This window comes from Triticum aestivum, chromosome 5B (assembly GCF_018294505.1).
Source record: "Triticum aestivum cultivar Chinese Spring chromosome 5B, IWGSC CS RefSeq v2.1, whole genome shotgun sequence".
NCBI classification, from domain to species: domain Eukaryota; kingdom Viridiplantae; phylum Streptophyta; class Magnoliopsida; order Poales; family Poaceae; genus Triticum; species Triticum aestivum.
The window spans coordinates 705,801,449-705,825,465 of record NC_057807.1 but is presented as its reverse complement, the minus strand read 5'-3'; the positions used below and the strand labels follow the sequence as shown (position 1 = coordinate 705,825,465).

At 43.6% G+C, this 24,017-nt stretch overlaps 1 protein-coding gene and 1 pseudogene across 1 annotated transcript; both read left to right on the top strand.

The window, feature by feature from the left end:
• The first annotated feature begins 10,260 nt into the window (after positions 1-10,260).
• Positions 10,261-10,864, top strand: LOC123117846 (40S ribosomal protein S16-like). The gene has a single exon (XM_044538515.1). The coding sequence runs from the start codon at positions 10,286-10,288 to the stop codon at positions 10,685-10,687; it is 402 nt and encodes a 133-aa protein (XP_044394450.1). The 5' UTR covers positions 10,261-10,285; the 3' UTR covers positions 10,688-10,864.
• Positions 10,865-13,882: 3,018 nt separating this feature from the next.
• LOC123115356 (40S ribosomal protein S16-like) lies at positions 13,883-14,761 on the top strand (annotated as a pseudogene).
• The last annotated feature ends 9,256 nt before the right edge of the window (positions 14,762-24,017 follow it).

Sequence of the window (24,017 nt, the reverse complement as noted above, 5' to 3'; positions counted from 1 at the left end):
GGTAATACTCTGTCATCATATAGAAAATTATGTTGCATCCATGGATCAAAATAAGTCCATGGAGGGTAACTGATCATACATGTGGATGAATTCCATGGCAAAGGCATCAATGACATTGTTGAAGAAAATGGATGATGTGCTAACCGAAGATTTTGATGTTGTGATGCACACCTTCGGCTTAATTGTTTGTTGCTTCCATCATTCTCCTTCTTCATTTTTATTGTACTTGTTGCAATTGAAGCATGCACATCGTTTTTGTTTTGATTGATCCTCTTGGGAACCCATGCCATGTTCCTCTTTCTAAGCTCTTGTGCACTAAGATTTTGTAATTCCTTCTTTTGCCAATACGATAAGCCGAGTGAACACCTCGACTGTGATTTTGTTTCAACCAATGGCAACTCTTTCTGGGCCTTGTGCACCCTCAACTTATTTTCTTCAGATTTGGCACTCTGATTTTTATCAATTGATTGCTTCACTTCTTTGCCTTTTGTAGCCAATGTCAACACTTTAATTGGCTCTTTGTTTTTTGAGATCAAATCTGAAGTAGCACACTTACGACCATCTCTTTTCACGCGGTAAACTTGCTTTACCATCTCTTTCTTCTTCCTTGAGCTCTGGACCGATTCCTTATGATTGAAACGGTCTTTGATACGTGATTGTTCAAATGTTGATCTTCTTGGAGCTGCATAGTATTGGTGAGATGGTCTAGAATAAGATGGAGAATGTGCCCTTGTACCATACCTGTCCCATGATGAATATGTATCTATATGAGCATAGGGAGGCATCCACGGCATTGGCATTGGCGCCCCAAAATAAGGATATGAATATGTTGCATTAAAATTATCACTTTGCCAATACCAATCCTCATATTTGCGCCTTGGGGGTGATCTTGGTTTCTTTGCATGATTTGGCCGATAAGCATTCTTCTCTTCACTCATCTTTTGATATTTATCCAATAGTTCAGCAAAGGTGATTTTTGATCTCTTACACTTGCGCTTATTTCGGCCTTTGTTTTCTTTTGGTTTGCTTTCATCGATCATTGGATTTGCTTGCTGCCCCCCAGTCCTTGGCGTCTCCATTGTAGCTTCGATGGAATTCTCGCCCTCAAGATTATGTTCATTATGCTCTTCAACAACTTCTTTACTTGAAACCTTGATCCCATCACCTGCAGTTTTTACATTCTCTTTAAATGGATCGGCTTGAAGCAGCCGATGCAAAAACCTTTTGCCATCGGGACCAATCGGAATAGACTGGTCATCTCTTGGTGTTTCAACAAACTTCAATCGTCCTTTTTCAATGGCCGATTTAACTATTTGCCGAAACATGTTGCAATCCTCAAAATTATGTTTGGACGAATCATGCAACTTACAATACATTCGTCCTTGGATTGATGGCTTAACATGGTGATCGAGAATTGTAATGTAATTATTTTTCAGCAACAAATCAAATATTTGATCACACATGCTTGAATTGAAGGTATACTTCTTGTTTTCTAGCCGATCTTGCTGTTTGAACGGCTTTGGAGATAAGCAAACGAATGGTTCAGATTTGGAATCTCCCCATTCGGCTATGCATTGTGTTTTCCACTCTATCTCCGATGTCTTTGGATAAGATATTGTATTAGCATCGGTTTTCTCAATAGAATTTAACCTTGGCTTTAAATTTCTGAAACGAAGATATTTAGAACATACATGTCTCAGTTGAGACCAAGTGCAAGCCAAGTACGAAATAAGCAAAGCTACCCAACTAGATATGAAGTTTAGATAAAGCAATGGGGAAAGCTTTGGTTGTAACAATAAGTCATTATCGGTCTTTATAAATGGCGCAATGGTTTGACCGATATGTTCCATAACAATTTTATTGCTAACAAGTAAATTACCCTTCTTCATTGGTCTTTCAAAATTACTTATGAGAATATTTCTTATAGATGCATCAATAATGAAGTTGCGACCAAATCTGAAAACAGGTAAATTACTCGCTATGCATACCTCTTCAAATATGTTGGGAGAGCATGATGGTGGTGCCATTTGAAGAACATCTTGCTCCGTCTTTGGATGGCTCCCCAACACCTTGTCATCATCTTTTTCTTGAATCCGTGCATCATTGCTTTGAAGATTTTTGTCGGCCGAACTTTGTTCGGCTACTTGTTCTTGTCCTTGAAGCTTGTCAATTTCTACGGCACGGAACTCATAGGGCAGGAAGTAGGTTCCATTAACTTCAGAAAAATCAAGCACCGTTGTTTTCCTATTCTTGCCATGCCCTTTCTCAATAATGCTTGCCTCGTTGGATTTGATGGATTCAGAATATATACTACTTGATTCGGCTTTTTCAACCGAAGCACTTTCATGTTCCGAATCATCCTTCTTTTCATTGATACTACCAATTGGCAATGCTTCTTTTATCTGAGCCAATTCTTTTTCTATTTGTTTCTGACGGCGAGCGGCAAAATTAGCTTTAAGCTTTTTCTCAATTTCAGCCCACTCCGGATATGATTGCCCCTCAATGCTTTTAGATTCTTTCGGCAATGACACACGGGTGTTGCCAAATTTTGCAATTGTGTAGGGGGTGTATAATATGATGTAGTACTAGGTGAAGGCATATGCATTGTTGTAAGACCATACTTTTGCTCGCCAATTTTATCAATTGGCAAAGATTCATATTCTTGCAAAACTCTAGCTTTTATTGCGGCATAATCAGGAAATAGCCCCTTTTCATGTTGTTCAAGGCAAAGAGCACTAATTCTCTTATTTTGGGCTAAACTCTTCAATGCAGCCACCACTACCTCATCTTCTACAATATTGGGCACAACCGCTCCTGTAAAATTTACATTCATTCGGCTATAACCAGGAAGGTGTGAAGCCGAATTATGAGCATCTACAGTTGTGTATGGTGCCGAAGAATTACTAACATGAGGTGTAGCATATGACGTTTGAGAGTAACTGGCCGAATAACTAGTAGCAGCATGGCCAATTCTCTCGTTCATCGGCATGGTTGGATTAGTATATTGCACATTACTTGCCGATGAATAAAAGGGTGAAACACGTTCTTGCATGGCATTGGAGATTCTAACATGAGGTGTTTCAAATTTATTAACTGAACTCACCATGTTGTTCATCGGCATAACAATTTGTAGGGTTGCCGATGCATGAGAGTTGGGATACATATGGTGTAGGTTACTAGTATCATAAGAACTTAAAGCATGCAAATTACTTTGAATCGGCCCTTGCACGTAATTAGATGCATTATTGAAAAAACTAGGGCTGGCCGATAGAGTATACTCACTGAACAATCTAGTAACACCATATGAATTATTTGCATCTACAGTAGGGAATTGGGTATTCATATTACCTTTGTAGATTGCAAACCCTAGATGACGATCCTTTCGTAGCAAGAATAGGCCGGAGACCGTTCAAAGCTTCGTCCCTAGCGGAGTCGCCAAAAAGTGTGTTGACGCTGCAATGCGTCACACGAACACGTCGATGTGTACCCGCGGCGCCGAGGGAGATGCTCCGCAACTCACACCGCGGGAGGCCGACTTCCAGCGCGATACGCAAGACAGCAAGCCGGCGCTTTTGGGACTAGACGCCTCGCTCGCCCGGGAGGGACCCCGTCAGGGCTCGCGGCGACGATTGGCTGCTCGAGGTCGACCTTACCGCCCCTAGAGCCTCGTGGATTCGCAGCCTCCAATCTTGAAGAACGACGAAGAACGAGAAGAAAGATACAAGGGGAGAGATAAAAGTAGATGAACACGAAAAAGTAGTAGATGTGTTTGTTCGATTGGTGTTGTTCAATCGACCGTCACCCCTTAGGTATAAGAGGCGGCTGGACTTCCCATGCAAGGAAAAGGCTTGGATTCACGTCCAAAACCCTAGTCAAATTCGGATTGGTTTTGTCCGAACTTTCCAAAACTGTTCGGTTTAAACTGGCTGCATCTTGCGGGTCCTTTTTGTGGTGGTAAACAATCTCGGATGGAAACGAGCCCAAAAGAAATCTTGACCGTTTCGACAAGACGAACAACTTTTATGTTGAACGTTTTTTGATCAGAAGTCATATTCAGGGTCAAATCGGTCGCGCAAAACAGGCTATCCTCGCGCTACCCATCAGACAGGGTGTCTGGTAGGGCGCGCCAGTTGTTTGCCTCCTGACAGGGCTGTATTCCGATGGCTCTAACTTTTGCATACGAACTCGGATTGGAACGATTTTTATATCAAAATCGATCGTTTCAACGAGACGAAGACAATCCATGTAGATAATGTTTCCATTTGAGGTCGTCTTGGGGGCTTAATAAGCCAAACTGTACTCTAAATATACGATCTTAGTACTTTGAGCATAGTTTCGGCCTTCGAGATGAAATCGGACTGCGATGACCCAAACTTCAAAGATGTTCATATCGACAATACGGAACTCTTTCATGAAGATCACTTTTCCATTTGACACCATCTTAAATAAGTTATTGACCGTGCCAAAATCTGGTGTCAACACATTCCACTGGACCTTCTTTTGTGTGAACAATCTGTTTGAAAGAATCAATTTCTTAGATTCATCAAATTTTATCACTCGACAGCAAATCAACAAGATAACATCAAACATGGTTCGTTTCTTTTTCCTATTTTCCATTGTCTATGTTTTTTTCTTGTGGATTTGTGTGGTAAGTGGTTGTCACGTATTAAATAAAGTGTCCAGATAATGTACCGTCTAGCTGATATCAACATGGTAGTGTTGTTGCGCAAACTCAAGTTTCTCTTTTTATGTAGATTACTAACCCCAACACTCTTTTCAAGTCTTTGTGAATCGAATTTTCAAAATGTTGAAGATTCTGTTTGTACTTCCCCAGAGAACTACCCATCGCAGGAAAACACCTGACTTAACTAATTGTGCATATTCTTCTTGTAAATTTCTTTTCTAATATCGTGAAGTGGCATTTTCAAGTGATCAATTAACTTTTTTATTTGACATGTACAGCCACAACTCTGCTATGTATGGATTCATTTACATGGACTTATGGGATGGGAAAATCACGAAGGACTTTGATGGTGTAAGTTTTTCTGATTTACTGTCAACAATGCTACTTCTTTTCAACTATTTCCCTTTTTATACTGTACTACTAGTAGTAATGATCTTGACCCCCACACATACTGGAGACGACCACTCTATATATTGCCGGTGTTCATCTCCACTCAAGAACTCTATTTCTCTGCTATATGCATGTACTAGCTGCTACTTATAACCCTGGTCATTAAGTTAAGTTAACCTGAAGCACCTCATGTATGTTTGGCAGCTTAACATGCATCCACCTCTCTAATCTGCAAGTTTTGTGAGGTCAATTAAACAATAGCCACTTGCTCCCCTGAAAAAAGTACTAGCTAGTTGCTTGTTGATCTGATTTACTTCCCTAGAAAAAGAGTAACTAGTTTACGAATTATTCATACACCTCCCGTTATATTTTTTGACACAAACTTTTCTTCTCCTTTTCTACTGTTTAAGGAAATCATTCCTCAATTTCGGCAGATTGTTGGTTACAAAATGGCGAAGTTTGACCTGATCGAGATAGACCTGGAGGCACTGGATGATGCTTCAACAAAGAGATGCTACATTGCTGATGTGCATTTCCATTTTTGTCTGATCAACATATACCTCAGAAAGCATGTTGTTGTCTACTTCCTATCGCAGACAAAATTGTTCCCAGTGTGCAAGTGTGCTAAACGATTGCATGTTCGCTTTTCTTGCTATTTTCCTATGTACCCGACACTACAATATCGTGTCAGAAATATAGATTTTGTTCTGAATTTATATTAATGAAGTTTTTTCTGCTCTATTTGGATACATCTTTGATAACTACCTATTTGAGAATGAATAGGTTGTTGATCCAGCATCTACCAATAATTTCGTCCAAAATAAATTAAACACGAATAGAGTGTGAATTAACTAATGTAATTTTATTTTGTCCAAATGAATTTGTACATGCATATCTGTATCATGCCTTGTCATCTGTGTTAGTATCTTATACATCCATCTTGAACTCCAAGAATATTTTTTGAACCTTAGCACACAATTTGAATTTCAAGAATAATTTTTCAATGCCGAGAACATTTTCTGAGTAAAATAGCATGAACAAGATTTGAATTACAATAAAAAAATTAATTTGAAAAACATTTTTTGAATCCAAGAACAACTTCTCATTTCAAAGAACAATTTTAGAATACCATAAAACATTTTTAAGCCAAGAACAACTTTTTGAATGCACCGGACATTTTCTGAATCCATGAACAAATTTGATTGCAAGAATAGTTTCTAAATGTGTTCACATTTTTTTAGACATGAACAATTTTTAATGTCATGAATTTCTTTGAATCAACGAACAATTTTTCAATTTCAAACAACAAATTTTCAATGCCTCAATATTTTTTGAATCCATGAGCAATTTTTTAATTCGAGGTAACTTTTGAATGCCTTGAACCATTTTTAATTACTTAATCCAAGAAGAATTTTTGAATCCAAGAACAAATTTCAAGTTCAAAGAACAATTTTGGAATCACTAGAAGATTTTTTCAGTCCAAGAACACTTTTTTTGAATGTCTGGAACATTTTTTTGAATCCATGAACATTTTTTTAATCTCAAGAAAATTTTTAATGCCTTGAACATATCTTGAATCCAAGAACAAATTTCAAGATCAAAGAACAATTTTGGAATCACTAGAACATTTTTCAGTCCAAGAACACTTTTTTGAATGTCAGGAACATTTTTTGAAACCATGAACAATTTTTTAGTTCCAATAACCTTTTTATTGCCTTGAACATATCTTGAATCCAATAACAATTCTGAAAATCTGGAATTTTTTTGAATCCAATAATATTATCCAATTTCAAAAGTTTATTTTGAATTTGTGGACAATTTTTGAATGTCTTGAACATTTTTTCAATCCAAGAACAATTACTTCAATGGCTTGAACATTTTTGAATCAGTGAAAAACTTTGCCAAGAACAATTTTTGAATTCAAGAACATTCTCAGAATGTCATGAACATTTTTGAATCTGAGAACAATTTGTCAATTTAAATAACAACTTTTGAATTGGTGAACAATTTTGACTGCCTTGAACATTTTTTTAATCCAAGAACCAATTTTGTGTTGCTTGTAGCAATGAAACAGCAACAAGAACCAGCTTTATGTTTCTGTGCCTATTTTCTGTTTCTGTTCTTGTCTTGTGGCTGTATTTTTTAGAAGAAAAAAATTAACTTTTTTTGCTAGTGAGTGTCAAAGCAGTTAAAGAAATGGGATACTAGGTGTGCGTCTAATAAACTCTCGAAAAAAAGGTGTGCGTCTAATAAAAAACACGAGCAGGTACGTCCAACCAGGAAACGGAATTAGTTTTTCCCCGCAAAAAAGAAGAAGCAGTTTTTTTTTTTGAGGAAATGGAAGTAGCTACTTGTCAAAAAGAACCAAAAGAAACGAAAACAGAAGAGAAAAATTCACTGTAGGTCACAAAACTTGAGCCGGATGACACTTTGGTACCACTACTTCAAAATACCCGAACTACGGTCCATGTACTTGCGCACAGGGTTCACTTTGGTCCGTATGTACGATTTCGTCTATGTATTCGCTGACTTGCCCGAGTCAGCGGCCGCCAGCTAGGCTTTGACCGCCACGTAGTCGATCCTAGGGTGAATACTACTCGATCCAGGGTTATTTTTGCAAAAGCGCCATGTCGGCCAGGGACCTGGTGGAGACGGCCTGGGGCATCGCCGGCAGCGGCGTGCCGTTCCTCTGGGTGGTCCGGCCGGGCCTGGTCGCCGCGGACGGGCTGACACGGCTGCCGGATGGGTTCGAGGAGGCGACACACGGGCGCGGGATGGTGGTGGAGTGGGCGCCGCAAGAGGAGGTGCTTCAGCATGCGGCCGTGGCCGGGTTCTGGACGCACGGGGGCTGGAACTCGACAACGGAGAGCGTTTGCGAGGGGGTGCCGATGCTGTGTCGCCCGCACTTCGGCGACCAGATGGGGAACGCCAGGTACGTGGAGCACGTGTGGAGGGTGGGCTTCGAGGTCGCCGGCGCGCTCGAGAGCTGGCGGCGTGGAGGTCGCCATCCGGCGGCTCGTCACAGGGAGCGAGGGAGCGGAGATGCGGGCCAGGGCCAGGGACCTGGTGGAGACGGTCTGGGGCATCGGAGAATACACATGAGCTTCGGCAGCCTGGCATGCATGTTGAGTCATCGGGGTGGTTTTGCACATCCCGCCCACGCCGGACAGGACCACGGCGTCCGCGTCCACGGACGCGCCCGCAGCCGAGGAGGAGGGGGAGGTGCTGCCGGAGAGGAGCTACGTCTCCGGCACCATCTTTCCCGGCGGCCTCAACTGCGCGACGCGCGCCCACGTGCTCAGCAACTCTGCCGACGGCGCTCGGCCGGCCGCCTCTGTCAACATGTCCTGCAAGATGCGCGGCTGCGACATGCCGGTGTTGGCGGCCACCCGCCCTGTGATCTGCGAGGAGTGCCACATGGACTGCGTCGCCGCCTCTGGCAACTGCCCAGGCTGCAAGGAGGCCTACTCCGCCGGCAGCGACACCGACGACTCCGTCGACGAGGACGACGACGACGCCATCTCCTCGTCGGAGGAGAGGGACCAGATGCCCATGACATCCATGTCCAAGCGCTTCTCCATGGTGCACTCCATCAAGATGCCCATGCCCAGCAGCAACGGCAAGCCGACCGACTTCGACCACGCCCGGTGGCTCTTCGAGACCAAGGGCACCTACAGCTACGGCAACGCTCTATGGCCCGAGAACGAGCACGGCGGCGGCGGCAACAGCGCTGGGGCCACCTCCGGATTCGTCGGCATCGAGGAGCCGCCCAACTTCGGTGCCCGCTGCTGCCGGCCCCTGACGAGGAAGACCAGCGTCTCTCAGGCCACACTCAGCCCATACAGGTACCAATTCCTCGTGTAAAAACAAGCGACATGGATGTCTGACGGCTCCCAGTGGGCCAGCACTTGGCTCGCCGGGGCGACGGATCACGCGCGCGGCAACCACGCTAGCATCATTCAGGTGATTGATCGAATCCATAGATGTTGCTGCAGCTGACATACTAAATCCTTTCAAAATGCTTGTTCAATCGATTCGAAATGCTCATGTATCTTCTCCAAATGATTGATGAACGCGCAGGCAATGCATGCGCCACCGACCTCGGAGCCAGTGCTTGGCGGTGAGCCGGCGGAGTCCGGTGCGCTGATCGACACGACGGGCGTGGACATCTGGCTGCCGATGCTGGTGTACGTTTCGCGCGAGAAGAAGCCCGGGTACGACCACAACAAGAAGGCCGGCGCCATAACGCGCTGGTCAGGACGAGTGCCATCATGTCGAACGGGCCCTTCATCCTCAACCTGGACTGCGACCACTACGTGCACAACTCGGCGGCGCTCCGCGAAGGGATGTGCTACATGCTCGACCGCCGCGGCGACCGCGTCTGCTACGTGCAGTTCCCGCAGCGGTTCGAGGGCATCGACCCCAACGACCGGTACGCCAACCACAACCTCGTCTTCTTCGATGTCGCCATGCGCGCCATGGACGGGCTGCAGGGCCCCATGTACGTCGGAGGCTGCATCTTCCGCCGCACCGCTCTGTATGGGTTCAGCCCGCCGCGCGCCACCAAGCACCACGGCTGGCTCGGCAGGAAGATCAAGCTGTTCCTGCGGAAGCCCACCATGGGGAAGAAGACGGACATGGAGCTGGTCATGGCGATTTTGCAAAAATAACCCCGGATCGAGTAGTATTCACCCTAGGATCGACTATGTGGCGGTCAAAGCCTAGCTGGCGGCCGCTGACTCGGCCAAGTCAGCGAATACGTAAACAAAATCGTACATACGGACCAAAGTGAACCCTGTGCACAAGTATATGGACCGTAGTTCGGGTATTTTGAAATAGTGGTACCAAAGTGTCATCCGGCTCAAGTTTTATGACCTACAGTGAATTTTTCTCAAAACAGAAACTTGAGCGAAGAAATCGGCCAGCGAAGATGCTCTGTGCGAACGCGGGATGCTCTGTGCGACGCGACGCCTGTTTGACGCAAAGTGCGTCGTATAGGCGCCCCCCCCCCCCCCCCCCCCCCTCCTCAAAAAACAAAAAGTAGTGATGCCATTAATTACCAGGCCTAATAGAATCAGTTGAACATTGTATTGATTCCTCTCGGCCCAAACCCCTTCAGCCTGGCCCATAGAAATGGAAGCCCTAACGCCTCCACGCTATCCATAAATAATCGCCATCTCTCTCACGCCGTCACCAAAAACCCTAGCAACCATGACAGCCGCCGTCCTGGCACGCCCGACGCCGGGCAACGTCCAGTGCTTCGGCAGGAAGAAGACCGCCGTTGCCGTGGCCCACTGCAAGCCCGGCCGCGGCCTCATCAAGGCCCTGGAGCCGATCCTGCTCGCCGGGAAGTCCCGCTTCAAGGGCATCGACATGAGGATCTGCGTCAGCGGCGGCGGCAAGGTGAGCCAGGTCTACTCGATCCGCCAGGCCATCGCCAGGGCGCTCGTCGCCTACAACCAGAAGTACGTCGACGAGGCGGCCAAGAAGGAGGTCAAGGAGATCCTCGGCCGCTACGACCGCACGCTGCTCGTCGCCGACCCGCGCTGCTGCGAGCCCAAGAAGTTCGGCGGCCGCGGCGCCCGCGCACGCTTCCAGAAGTCGTACCGTTGAGCTCCCCTGTCGGACGAGACCCCTCGTCTTTTTGCGTATTATGCTATCTTAGGTTAATGATGAGATCGGATGTCCTGATAGGTTTTGTTACTTGTTTCGACCTGTTTGAGCTTGATTTTTAGTTGAACACAAGATAGATGATGAATCTTTATATAATCCAGTGATGTGATATTCCAATCGTACCTTTTGTGGAGTGCTGTGTTTATATTGGATATCTTGCCAACCATCGATCATAGCATTTTTTTTCCTTTGTCATAAATCATCATAACCAACATAACATGGAGGTTAACTAGCTGCTACCGTCATGTTATATGTAGGCGTATGCCCTGCTGTGATCTTATATCTATCATCGCAGTTATGGTGGCTCATGACCAACCTTGTGCTTTGGTTTTGGTTTAGTTAGGCACTTGTACCTGGATTAGCTTACAGGGCCAGCATTTCCATGGGAGATTTGTTATTCATTCATTGTTTATGATGCCCATTCTAGTTGATTGTTAGTACTCCATCCGTCCGGAAATAATTGTCATCAAAATGGATAAAAGGAGATGTATCTAGACGTATGCAAGAAGACAAACCAGTGGCACGACTATGAGTTTTTTTCCCCATAACCAGCAATTTTCGTAATTAACCAAATTCGCTATGCCCTTGCTGCCTCATCTGCCAAGATTCAGCAAGGTTTTCTCATTTGTTGGAACCCCTCGTGCATATTTAAGTTTTGTTTTGGTTTTGAGGAAATGATTGTCAACTGTAAGGTGATTAAACAATAGTTACATAACAGAAACAGGCAGACGATAACCAAAAATGTTATGTTGCTACACAATCTGCTAGGCTCCCGTCCTCCTACTTCTGGTCTTGTCATGGTCAACAACATGATGCTAGGTGATGTTGTTGCTACTGCCGCTGCTTCCATTTGTGATACGAGCCGTGGCGCCATCATCTACCTCAAATTGGCAGCGACTAACCACATTGAGACCAATTTGTGTGCACGGGGGCTCTCGGAGCCCATGGGGGCGTGGTGAGTGATCACGACGACATCGTGACAATCATGTGATAGAAATGGAAGCCCTAATGCCTCCATGTTATATATAAAATCGTCGCGGCCGCCACCCAAAACCCCAGCAACCATGTACTTTCTTCGTTCCTAAATGTAAGTCTTTATAGAGATTCCACTATAAACAACATACGGATGTATATAGATGCATTTTAAGTTTAGATTCATTCATTTTGCTTCGTATGTAGTCCATCTAATGCAATCTCTACAAAGACTTATATTTAGGAAAGGAGGGAGTAGCTGCCATCCTTGCACGCCTAACAACGTCCAGTGCTTCTTAAAGGAAATTATGCTGAAATTGGGTTTCAAAGAGAGTTGGGTGAACTTAATTATGAAATGTGTATCCTCTGTGGAGTACCGGGTCCGTATTAATGATGATGAGACGGAGAGTTTTAAACCAACTAGAGGATTGAGGCAGGGAGATCCCCTTTCTCCCTATTTATTCTTAGCACAGAGGGTTTGACCGCCCTGTTAGTTAATGCGGAGGAGAATGGAAACATTTCCGGTATAAAGGTTTGCAGAGATGCCCCATCAATTTCTAATCCCCTCTTTGCTGATGACTCTTTAATCCTTATGCGAGCCAATCCCATGAGCGCGGAGGCGTTGAAATCACTCTTGGATTCGTATTGTGCCGCCTCGGGGCAAATGGTTAGTGTTGAAAAATCTAATATATTCTTTAGTCCCAATACTAAAGTGGAAGACAAGGCACAAATATGTACAATTCTAAATATTATGACCGAAGCCCTCAATGACAAATACTTGGGTTTGCCGGCAAATGTGGGCATGGACAAAAGTGACTGTTTCCAGTTCCTGATCGATCGAATTATTATGAAAATTAGTGGATGGAAGAAAAAATTGTTATCCTCTGGAGGGAAGGAAATTATGCTCAAATCTGTTGTACAAGTCATCCCCACCTATGCCATGTCCGTCTTTAAAATTCCTAGAAAAATCTGCAAAGGAATTATTGATGCGATGTCGCAATTTTGGTGGGGTGACGAGGACAACCAAAAGAGGATGCATTGGATGGCATGGTGGAAAATGTGTGTTCTAAAAGATCAAGGAGGTATGGGCTTCCGAGATATACACTGTTTCAACCTGGCTCTATTAGCTAAACAAGAGTGGCGTCTTCTTGATAATCCTGAATCTTTATGTGCAACCATACTGAGAGTTAAATATTTCCCTGAGGGAGATTTGATGAACGCAAGGTTAAAGAAGGGATCTTCGTTTACTTGGCAAAGCATTATGGCGGGAGTGAACTCTTTAAGAAATGGTTATATCTGGCGAGTTGGAAATGGACAAAACATTGATATTTGAAGAGATGCATGGATTCCGAATTGTGCGAGTAGGAAAATTATTACTCCTAGAGGTGGGCAACTTCTGTCAAAGGTGGCTGATCTTATTGATCCAACCACGAATTCTTGGGATGAAGATTTGGTGAGACAAACTTTGTGGCCAATTGATATGCAAAGGGTCCTCGCGATTCCCCTTACTATGCATAATATGTCGGATTTCATTGCCTGGAGCTATACAAAAAATGGTGTATTCACTGTTCGATCAGCTTATTCGGAGGAATGGAACCAACAACACGGGAGGAAATTGCAATATACTAATGGTATGGGTCGTACCAATGTCAATCCTATTTGGGAAAGATTTGGAAATTATCGTGTCCGGCAAAGGTAAAAATATTTATCTGGCGAACGTTGCATGGAACTCTACCGTGTCGTGTTACACTTGCCAATAGACATATGAAAGTTTCGCCCCTTTGTCCATCATGCTCAAATGGGCAAGAAGATACAAAACACATCTTGTTTTTGTGTGAGAAGGCAAAAGAGGTTTGGGGTAAGCTGGGGATGTACGAGGTAATTAAGAAAGCTTGTGTTATTGATCGTGCTGGTGAGGCGGTTCTTGAATTCTTACTTCTTATGCCGCACCAAGAACTATCTATATTAGGATGCCAGAATGCAAGTGAATTAATCGCGATAACCGCTTGGTATTTATGGTGGGAGAGACGCATGTTGGTTCATGAAGGGAAGTCTCAAGGTGTGAACCAGATTTCGATGGGGGTTCGTGCTATAACGGCAAACTATGTGAATGCCCACTCACCTAGTGCATCTAGTAGAAAAGAAGGATGGAGCAGACCTCCTATGGGTTTTGTTAAACTAAATGTTGATGTTTCTTTTGACCATGATCTGCTCAGGGGCACGGTAGGTGCTGTACTCAGAGATGACAAAGGAAAATTCATTGTTGGCGGAAATGGGAAGATCGATTGGTGTGCTGATGTACTAACAACAGAAGCGATGGCTCTGAGGTTTGGTTTAATTCTTGCACAAAAGGCGGGATGCAATCGTCTTATTATTAACTCTGATAATATGGAAGTCATTGACACAATGAAAAATGGAGGACAATCGGCGGGAGTTGCGGCGGCAGTATTCGAGGATTGCTACTTCATGGCATGTGATTTTCCGTTGACTAGATTTGAACATTGTAATAGGACAGCTAATAAGGTTGCTCATGAACTTGCTAGGCTAGCGAAAGTTTCTGTAACTAGAGATTGGTTTGAGGAGCCTATGAAGAATATTGTACCTCTTCTTATAAACGATGTAACCATTATTTCCAATCAATAAAGTGCACGTTTTCTTTCAAAAAAACAACGTCCAGTGCTTCGGCAGGAGGAAGATCGCAATGGCCGTGCCCACTGCAAGCCCGGCCGCGGTCTTGTCAAGGTCAGCGGTGCGCCGATTGACCTCATCCGCCCCGAGATGCTCCACCCCAAGGCCCTGGGGCCGATCCTGCTCGTCCGGAGGTCCCGCTTCATGGGCATAGACATTAGGATCCGTGAGCCAGGACTACTCGGTCCGACAGGCCATTGCCAAGGCGCTCGTCGCCTACAACCAGAAGTACACTGACAAGGCGGCCAAGAAGGAGGTGAAGGAGATCCTCGGCCGCTACGACCACGCCGCTACAAGCCCAAGAAGTTCGGCTACCGCGGCGCCCGCACCCGCTTCCAAAAGTAGTACCGTTGAGGTCTGGTCCAACGAGATCCCTCGTCTTCTTGCGTATTATGCTATCTTAGATTAATTATGAGATCAAAAGTCCGGATAGGTTTTGTTAGTTGTTTGGACCTGTTTGAGCTTAATTTTTACTCTTGAATAAGATAGATGATGCATCTTTATACAATTCAGTGATATGCTATTCAAACCATTTCGTCGAGTACCATTTATTTTCTTTTGCCATAATTCGTAACCAATGTAAAAAATATGGAGGTTAACCATCTGCTACTGCTATATGTAGGCGTATGCCCCTTTTACTGATGTGATCTTGCAGTTGCTTATAATTTGGTTGCTCTATGCATCTGTATTCCCACCGCAAGATTAAGGATCTCTTGACCGCTAAAAATCGTATCATTACATGTTGCTATCATCATCGATGCTAATGTGATATATGATACCCATTATAGTTGATTATTAGTATATACTCCATACAGAAGACAAACCAGTGACATGGCTATGTTTTCTCACGAGGCCATTTTTTCATAACCAGCAATTTTGGTGAAGTTATGCCCCGGACTGAAACTTTGCATAAAACCGCACGCCATGCTGACGCCCATCAAATACATGGAGTAGGTGCTGGTTACACAGATCAATCTGTGTGCGCAGGGGCTCTGGGAGGGCCATGAGTGGAGTGATTGGGTTGACATGGTGGTGCTCATGACGCTCATTCGAGTGGTGCACAACATCCTTGCTGTGAACAAGACAGATACCCTATGAAAGTCGAGGAGCTCGTCGGTTGCCTCCACTCTGACAATGGTTTGCCACTGGTTTGTTTTCACCTTTTCGATCGACAATCAATAATGCTCGACTTTCATCCTTGTCAAGGATACCCCGGAAAAGTGCACACAATCAAGAATACTCGACTTTCAGTGCAACAAGTTTAGTTGTAAATTATTAGTTCGTTTTTTTTCGAACCATGCTGGAGTGTTGCATGTATATATTAATAGACTAGGAGAGAAAGAAAACACAGTATAAGGTACAAACGACCACAATACGAAAAAAAAACAGGCCATCAGCAACTAGAAGCCTAAGAGCCTACCACGCTGCATACGGGATCCTAAGCCTACCATAACATGCTACGACCCAAAAGCGTGCATCCGTCTTAATCTGGTCTATCATACGTTCGATGGGTGTAAAAATCCCATCGAAAACCCTTCTGTTCCTCTCTTTCCATATGGACCATACTACCAAAAGACAAACCAGTGACACGACTATTATTTCTTACGAGGCCATTTTTTTCATAACCAGTCATTTTGTTAACCAAACTCTCAGTCTGGCCTAATGTTATATGTGAAGTTATGCCCCTGACAGAAACTTTCCATAAATCCCCACGCCACGCTGATGCCCACCAACTACATGGAGTGGGCGCTTGTTATGCAGATTAATTTGCATGCGCAAGGGCTTTGGAGGGCCTTGAGTGGTGAGTGATTGCGATGATATGGTGGTGCTCACGACGCTCATTTGAGTGGTGCACGACATCCTAACAGTAAACAAGCCAGATACCCTATGAAAGTCAGAGGAGCCTCCACTCCGACAATGGTTTGCCATTGGATTTTCTTCACCTTTTCGGCCGACAATCAAGAATACTCAACTTTCATCCTTGTCAAGGATACCCTCGAAAAGATGAAGATGATCCAGTAGCAGACCACTCCGGTTCCAATTCTTTATAAGCATGAAAGTCGAGCATTCTTGACAAATCACTAATCACTACTGGAATCGAGTTATACGCCGAGTGCCAAGGACACTCGGCAAAGGGCACAAAACCGCCGGTAAAGCCTTTGTCGAGTGCTGTACTCGGCAAAGGCTACCAGGCGTACACCTCTCGGCAAACAGGAATTTGCCGAGAGCCAAAACACGGGCACTCGGCAAAGACTTTGCCAAGAGCCAAACGGTACCACCCTGCAATATAAAGTGACTCTCACGTTGGCTAGTTCCGTCATCTCTTTGCCGAGAGTGGCTCTCGGCAAAGATGCCACAACCAACTGCCAACATGCCACTTTGCCGAGAGCTGCTCTCGGCAAAGATCCGTTTCCAGACAACTTTTTACTACTTTCCCCCGTATCCCTCCTGCAAAAATATATATACAACACACAAACATGCATTTCAAGTCTCAATGTCTAACAACAAACTCACGGAAAATAGTTCACACGAACTTCTTTTGAGATCACAAGGTAGCTCTTTAGTACAAATGCCTACTTACTAAACAATAAAGGGGTCAATGCATTCTTACATGCGACCACAAGATAAAAGTAACACCACAATTATCACAAACTGAAGAAGAATTATCAAGTTCTTCCATCCACTAAACCCGATAAGCTGTTTCTGGCTAGCACATCCAGCCACTAGTAGAAAAATTAGTTTACGTGAGACACATTAGTGTCGGTTTGTAAACGAACAAGCACTAAATCATAAAGAAAAGAAAAGAAAAACGAAAAAAGAATATAGAAAAAAGAAAAAATGAAATAGAAACAGAAAAGGAAAAGAAAAAATAGAAAATAGAAAATAAAAAGGAACCAGAAAACCAGTCCAAAAAACGGTTGAGGAACCTGCTAGAAGATTCCCAAAACCATTAGAAAGCTGGGCTGGAACCTTCCAGAAAGTTCCTAAAACCAGATGTGATCTTCTCGTTAGCTATATAGATCGGCCGGCCCAGTCGTTCGGTTAGTATCGTCGTTGTGTGTGTTACCTCGACATTTCGATGCAGAGAGCGTCGAATAGGAAATTCCGACACTGGCTAGGTTGTTGTTGGATACCACAATTTGTACTGGGTTTGATTGGTTCCTATTTGGCGCCGCAGGCGCCAGTTAACATGCATTTTTGTTAACTGGCGCCTGTGGCGTCCATACATGGGCCGGGCCCATCTAGGTGCCGGTTGACATTTTCTTTTTTGAAAATTATATGAACTTTTTTGAATATCTATAAACTTTTTAAAAATTTCAACAGTTTTTCTAGATTGATGAACTTGTTCGAATATCGATGAACTTTTTTGAATATCAATGAATTTTTTGAAACTTGATGAACATCTTTTTGAAAATGGATGAACGTTTTTTTATTTATGAACTTTTTTAGTTCAATGAACTGAACTTTTTCTAAAAATACATGAACTTTTTTTGAATTTCTATGAACTTTTTAAAATTTAGTGATTTTTTATAAAAAATAATGAACTTTTGCTAAATTGGATGAACTTTATTTTCAATTTGAATAAACTTTTTTTCAAATTGATGAACTGTTTTCAAAATTGAAGAACCTTTTTTAAAGATATGGACTTTTTTCACAATGGATGAACCTTTTTCTTTAAATCTGTAAACCTTTTTTGATTTCATATTTTTATTTTTGTAACAAAAAAATAAAAATAAAAACAGGGACAGCACACTAGTGGGCCGGCCCATGCTAGCAGCACTGCAGGGGCCGGATCGTTAATGGGCGTCTGCAGTGCTGCATAGGAGCTCCCCGGTTTTAGCTATTTTACCACTTGGCGCGAACCCACATGTCGATCAATTTTCGCGGGCCAGCCCATTATGCGTTACTCGACCATAAGTTCGGTCCCGGGTAGCTTCAGGCCTGCATTGTTTTCCTTTCGGCCATTTTTATTTGGTTTTTGTTCGGTTGTTTGTTATTTATTTTCTTCCGCCTTTTTGTTTTTCTTTAATCCATGCTTTCCCAAATTCGGAAATATTTTAAGAATTCATGAACTTCCCCAAATTTGGTGAACTATTTTCAAATTCATGAAGTTTCTTTCAGATTTTTGATTATTTTCCAAATTTGTGAATCTTTTCTAATTCCTGATCTTTTTCCAAATTCATGATCTTTTTCTCAGTTCATGAAAATCTTTTAAATTTGTGATTTTTTTGAACTCTTGCATTTTTTCTCAAATTTGTGTACTTTTTAAAATTTATAAACTTCTTTCAAATTCTTGAACTTTTGTCATATTCATTAACGTTTTTGAGTTTGTGAACATGTTTGAATACGTGCACACTTTTTCCAAATTTTGAATTTTTTGTAAAATTCACGAACATTTTGAAATTGTTCAATTTTTGTATGTTATAAAAGACCACAGTCGGTATTTTCTCTTTGAACCTGTAAGAGAAAGAGCTAGCAAGTGGACATTTTTTAAGTCTGCATACAATTTTTCCAAACTCATGAACATTTTTTAAATTTGTAAACATCTCTTTTGTTCCTGAAATTTTTCAAAAAAAATTGTGAACATTTTTATGAAATCCGTTCAACCTTTTTTATTCACGAACTTTGTGAACTTTCTCTGGGTTTCTTATGCAGTGGGAAAATTGAAAAAAAAGGAAGGACAAATATCCATTGATCCTACCAACGCTACGCTACAGAACATAGCGACCAGAGCTAATTTTTTCAACAAAGGGTGGATTTTATTTCATCAGAGTGAAGCATCAAGTCGGTACAAACACAATGAGCATGTATCCGGCCTCTGCATAGTTAGCATGCACACAGCCAACACCAACACATACAAAACATACCCACAAATAATAAAATCATACAAAACCAAAGCTATGATAAACAATCGGAACTAATGGTCCGGAGCGGGGATGCGAGCTCTGCGAGAGCGCTACAGGCGATACATATCAGCGCCCTCCGCTCTGTTTGTGGAAAAAATGGTTAGGCAAAAGGAGTGTGATTGACGTGTGTCTTGCAATCAAGTTAGGTGATTTGTCCAGTAGGCGGCAATGAGCCTGAGGATCTGCGACATATGTTGTTTGCGTGCGAAAGAGCCAAGGCCGTGTGGAAGGAGCTGGGGCTGAAAACATCGATCGCGAATGCAGCAGCCCATGAGCGGTCAGGGTCGGTAATCCTGAAGACACTCCTCTGCTCTGAGCTACCAGGAGAGGCAAAACTACCAATTGATAATGGTGTGGAGACAGTTATGGTGACTGGATGGTACTTATGGTGGGATCGTCGGAAGATCAGTCACCAGGAGAAGGTTGGTAGCCCGGTTCGCTCAGCTATGAGCATTCGGGCAATCGTGGCAAACTCTCTGGCTGCAAAGGCAAAGGAGCCCACAAAACAGATTAGATGGGTGAGACCAGCAAAAGGGGTGATTAAACTAAACGTTGACGCGAGCTATCATGTGGATGAGGGAGCGGGAGCAACTGGAGCTGTCTTACGAGATAGCTCAGGAGCGTTTATTGCTGCTTCTTGCTCCTTTCGACAGTATGCCATGGATGTTCCCTCTATGGAAGCGTTAGCACTATTGGAAGGACTGCGTTTGGCAGAGCATCTGGGTATTTATGCTCTGGTGGTGGAGTCCGACTCACAGGAGATAGTTCAAGCAATGACGGATCCTTCGGAGTACCGAGCCTCGGCTGCGGTGGTAACGGATGATTGCCGACAGGTGTTGAGTTCTTTCGGCAGGGCGACGACTGTACACTGTGCTAGGGAGAGTAATGGGGTTGCGCATTGGCTAGCAAGGACTAGTTATAGAAGGCAGTTAAATGAGGTCTGGCAAGAGCATCCCCTGATTTCTTAATTCCCACCCTTGTATCTGATATGATTATTGTGTAATAAAGGTCGCCGAAGTTCAAAAAAAAAAGTTAGGTGGAGGGTATCTCCTCGTACCATCAATCAAAGGAAAAGAAAAATCCAGCACCAGCTGGAAGCAAGCAGCTAGCGTATGTCCTCATCTGATAATTAGCTAGGTGAGCCTGCATGCATGTTTCCAGCAGACATCACTCAAGGGCCACACACACACTGACACACATGCCAACCTAACTAACCATGGATTCGTAATCCCATGCTAGACAGCTTGACATGATGACCTGACATGATTAATTGTGAGACTTGAGATCTCTCATTCTCTCTCTCTTTTTTACTAGATCGGCAACGCGCCTCGGCGCGAGGGTGCCAGTCCAACCGATATGGCCAAGCAGTGGAAGATCAAACTGCATTATGCATTAGTAGAAAGGCAAGTTTAACACATGTACAGGACAACTTAATCAGGATGGAATAAAAAAAGTTCAATGATCAAACCCCTGATATAACTCTTTTCCGATTAACATCTGATATTACTCTATATCTCAGGATAGAAATATATCTGATATTACTCAAAGAGTATGTGTTGGTAGATACTCACAACAGTAATCACCCTGTAAAATATCTAAAAAATGGCCCTATCTACATGCCATCAGCGCATTTGTTATAAAATGTGACATGAAACACCTAAGCAAGGTTTGGTATGATAGAAACCAAAAGCAGGCCATAGCAGTATTAGTCAACTTATTTACACTGTTTTTCATACTGCATAATAGTAAACTACATGGTTGACTGTTAGATATATAACTTTGTCCACACGCCTTCATCCGATTTGCTTGATATATAACTTTGTCCACACTCCTTCATTTGATTTGCTTGCATGTTGCAACGCATGGATCTGCTAAAGGACATGTCATGTTAGGCAAACTATTCAAATAGTGCGTCTCATGGACATCGAGGAACTAATTTGGTCTGTATGAAAGAGAATCACTTTCGATAATATTAAGTGACCTGGACACAATGTAGCCTCTTTAACATAAAAGAATATAAAAGATGAAATTAAATTTGTTTTATGTTAGTATTCTACAAGGCACCCAGAAAACATAATAAGCCTACTATACACAGATATCCTCCAAGATTTTCTTTAGGCACAAAACTTGATTACACTATGATCTCATCTTATTATGTGCCTAATTATTTAACACTGACAAACATGATTGATCTAGTAAAGGTGCACAATTTCAGCCAAGATTAATGTTGCAAGGTAATTGTCTTGGCACCAAAGCAGTTTTTTGGCACAAAGCTCTGATACAAAAAGGGAAAGGGATAATCACAAGTGCACATCCTTCTATCTAAGGTCACATACAACAACAATTTGAACATGTACTATTAGGAATTGAAACCTCTCTGTACACACACTAAGAAAGGTACTAACTTCCTAAATAAAAGAAATTGCTAATACAAAAACCAAAATACTGATCCGACCTCAATCTCTAATTACAGTTGCAGCACACATTTGACAATATATTTCTACCAAGAATTATCTTTGTTTTGCATAATAAAGTAATTCTACACTTGTAATGCGTCGATACATCACCATCTATTTTTTATGCCAGTACAACTGTTCTGAATCCATTCGACAACAAACTATACCTAGAATGCATCAGACCTAAGTAAAATAAATGGGGGAGGGGTAAAATCAGGTACCTGAACACTGAGAGAACCTGCCGCAAACCGAACCACTGCCGGCTAGAAAGGTGAGGCAGAATCAACACCCGGATTTGTACCTACAAAACAAATTAGAAAGCACACAAACAATAAATAAAGTTTTGATCCCCTGACACGTGCTAAAACTTTCTAAGATAGTAGCTGTTGGGGAACGTAGAAGAAATTCAAAATTTTCCTACGTGTCACCAAGATCTATCTATGGAGAAACCAGCAACGAGGGGAAGGAGAGTGCATCTACATACCCTTGTAGATCGCTAAGCGGAAGCGTTCAAGAGAACGGGGTTGAAGGAGTCGTACTTGTCGTGATCCAAATCACCGGAGATCCGAGTGCCGAACGGACGGCACCTCCGTGTTCAACACACATGCAGCCCGATGACGTCTCCCATGCCTTGATCCGGCAAGGAGAGAGGGAGAGGTTGGGGAAGACTCAGTCCAGCAGCAGCACAACGGCGTGGTGGTGATGGAGGAGCGTGGCAATCCTGCAAATTCGCCAAGCACCGCGGGAGAGGAGAAGGGAGAGAGGTAGGGCTGCGCCAGGGAGAGGTCAAAACTCATGTGTTGGCAGCCCTCAAGACCTCAACTATATATAGGGGAGAGGGAGGGGTGCGCCCCCTCTAGGGTTTCCACCCCAAGGGGTGCGGCAGCCCCAATCCCATCTAAGGGTGGCGGCCAAGGGGGGAAGGGGGGAAACTTTCCCCCCAAGTTAGGTGGAAGCACCCCCTCCCCAAACCCTAGGCGCCTTGGGCCCTTGTGGGGGGGCGCACCAGCCCACCTGGGGCTGGTCCCCTCCCACACTTGGCCCATGCAGCCCTCCGGGGCCGGTGGCCCCACTTGGTGGACCCCCGGGACCCTCCCGGTGGTCCCGGTACATTACCGATAAAACCCAAAACTTTTCCGGTGACCAAAACAGGACTTCCCATATATAAATCTTTACCTCCGGACCATTCCGGAACTCCTCATGACGTCCGGGATCTCATCCGGGACTCCAAACAATATTCGGTAACCACATACAAACTTCCTTTATAACCCTAGCGTCATCGAACCTTAAGTGTGTAGACCCTACGGGTTCGGGAACCATGCAGACATGACCGAGACGTTCTCCGGTCAATAACCAACAGCGGGATCTGGATACCCATGTTGGCTCCCACATGTTCCACGATGATCTCATCGGATGAACCACGATGTCAAGGACTCAATCGATCCCGTATTCAATTCCCTTTGTCTAGCGGTATAGTACTTGCCCGAGATTCGATCATCGGTATGCAGATACCTTGTTCAATCTTGTTACCGGCAAGTCTCTTTACTCGTTCCGTAACACATCATCCCGTGATCAACACCTTGGTCACATTGTGCACATTATGATGATGTCCTACCGAGTGGGCCCAGAGATACCTCTCCGTCACACGGAGTGACAAATCCCAGTCTCGATTCGTGCCAAACCAACAGACACTTTCGGAGATACCTGTAGTGCACCTTTATAGCCACTCAGTTACGTTGTGACGCTTGGTACACCCAAAGCATTCCTACGGTATTCGGGAGTTGCACAATCTCATGGTCTAAGGAAATGATACTTGACATTAGAAAAGTTTTAGCATACGAACTATGATCTTTGTGCTAGGCTTAGGATTGGGTCTTGTCCATCACATCATTATCCTAATGATGTGATCCCGTTATCAACGACATCCAATGTCCATGGTCAGGAAACCGTAACCATCTATTGATCAACGAGCTAGTCAACTAGAGGCTTACTAGGGACATGGTGTTGTCTATATATCCACACATGTATCTGAGTTTCCTATCAATACAATTATAGCATGGATAATAAACGATTATCATGAACAAGGAAATATAATAATAACTAATTTATTATTGCCTCTAGGGCATATTTCCAACAGTAGCAACATCTATTTATTGGTGCACCAAATCACTACTAAAAAAGCAAGAATAACCAGTGGTTCAACCATATGTGAGTACCTAAGAGTAGGCTGCTTTATCATGGAAGGAG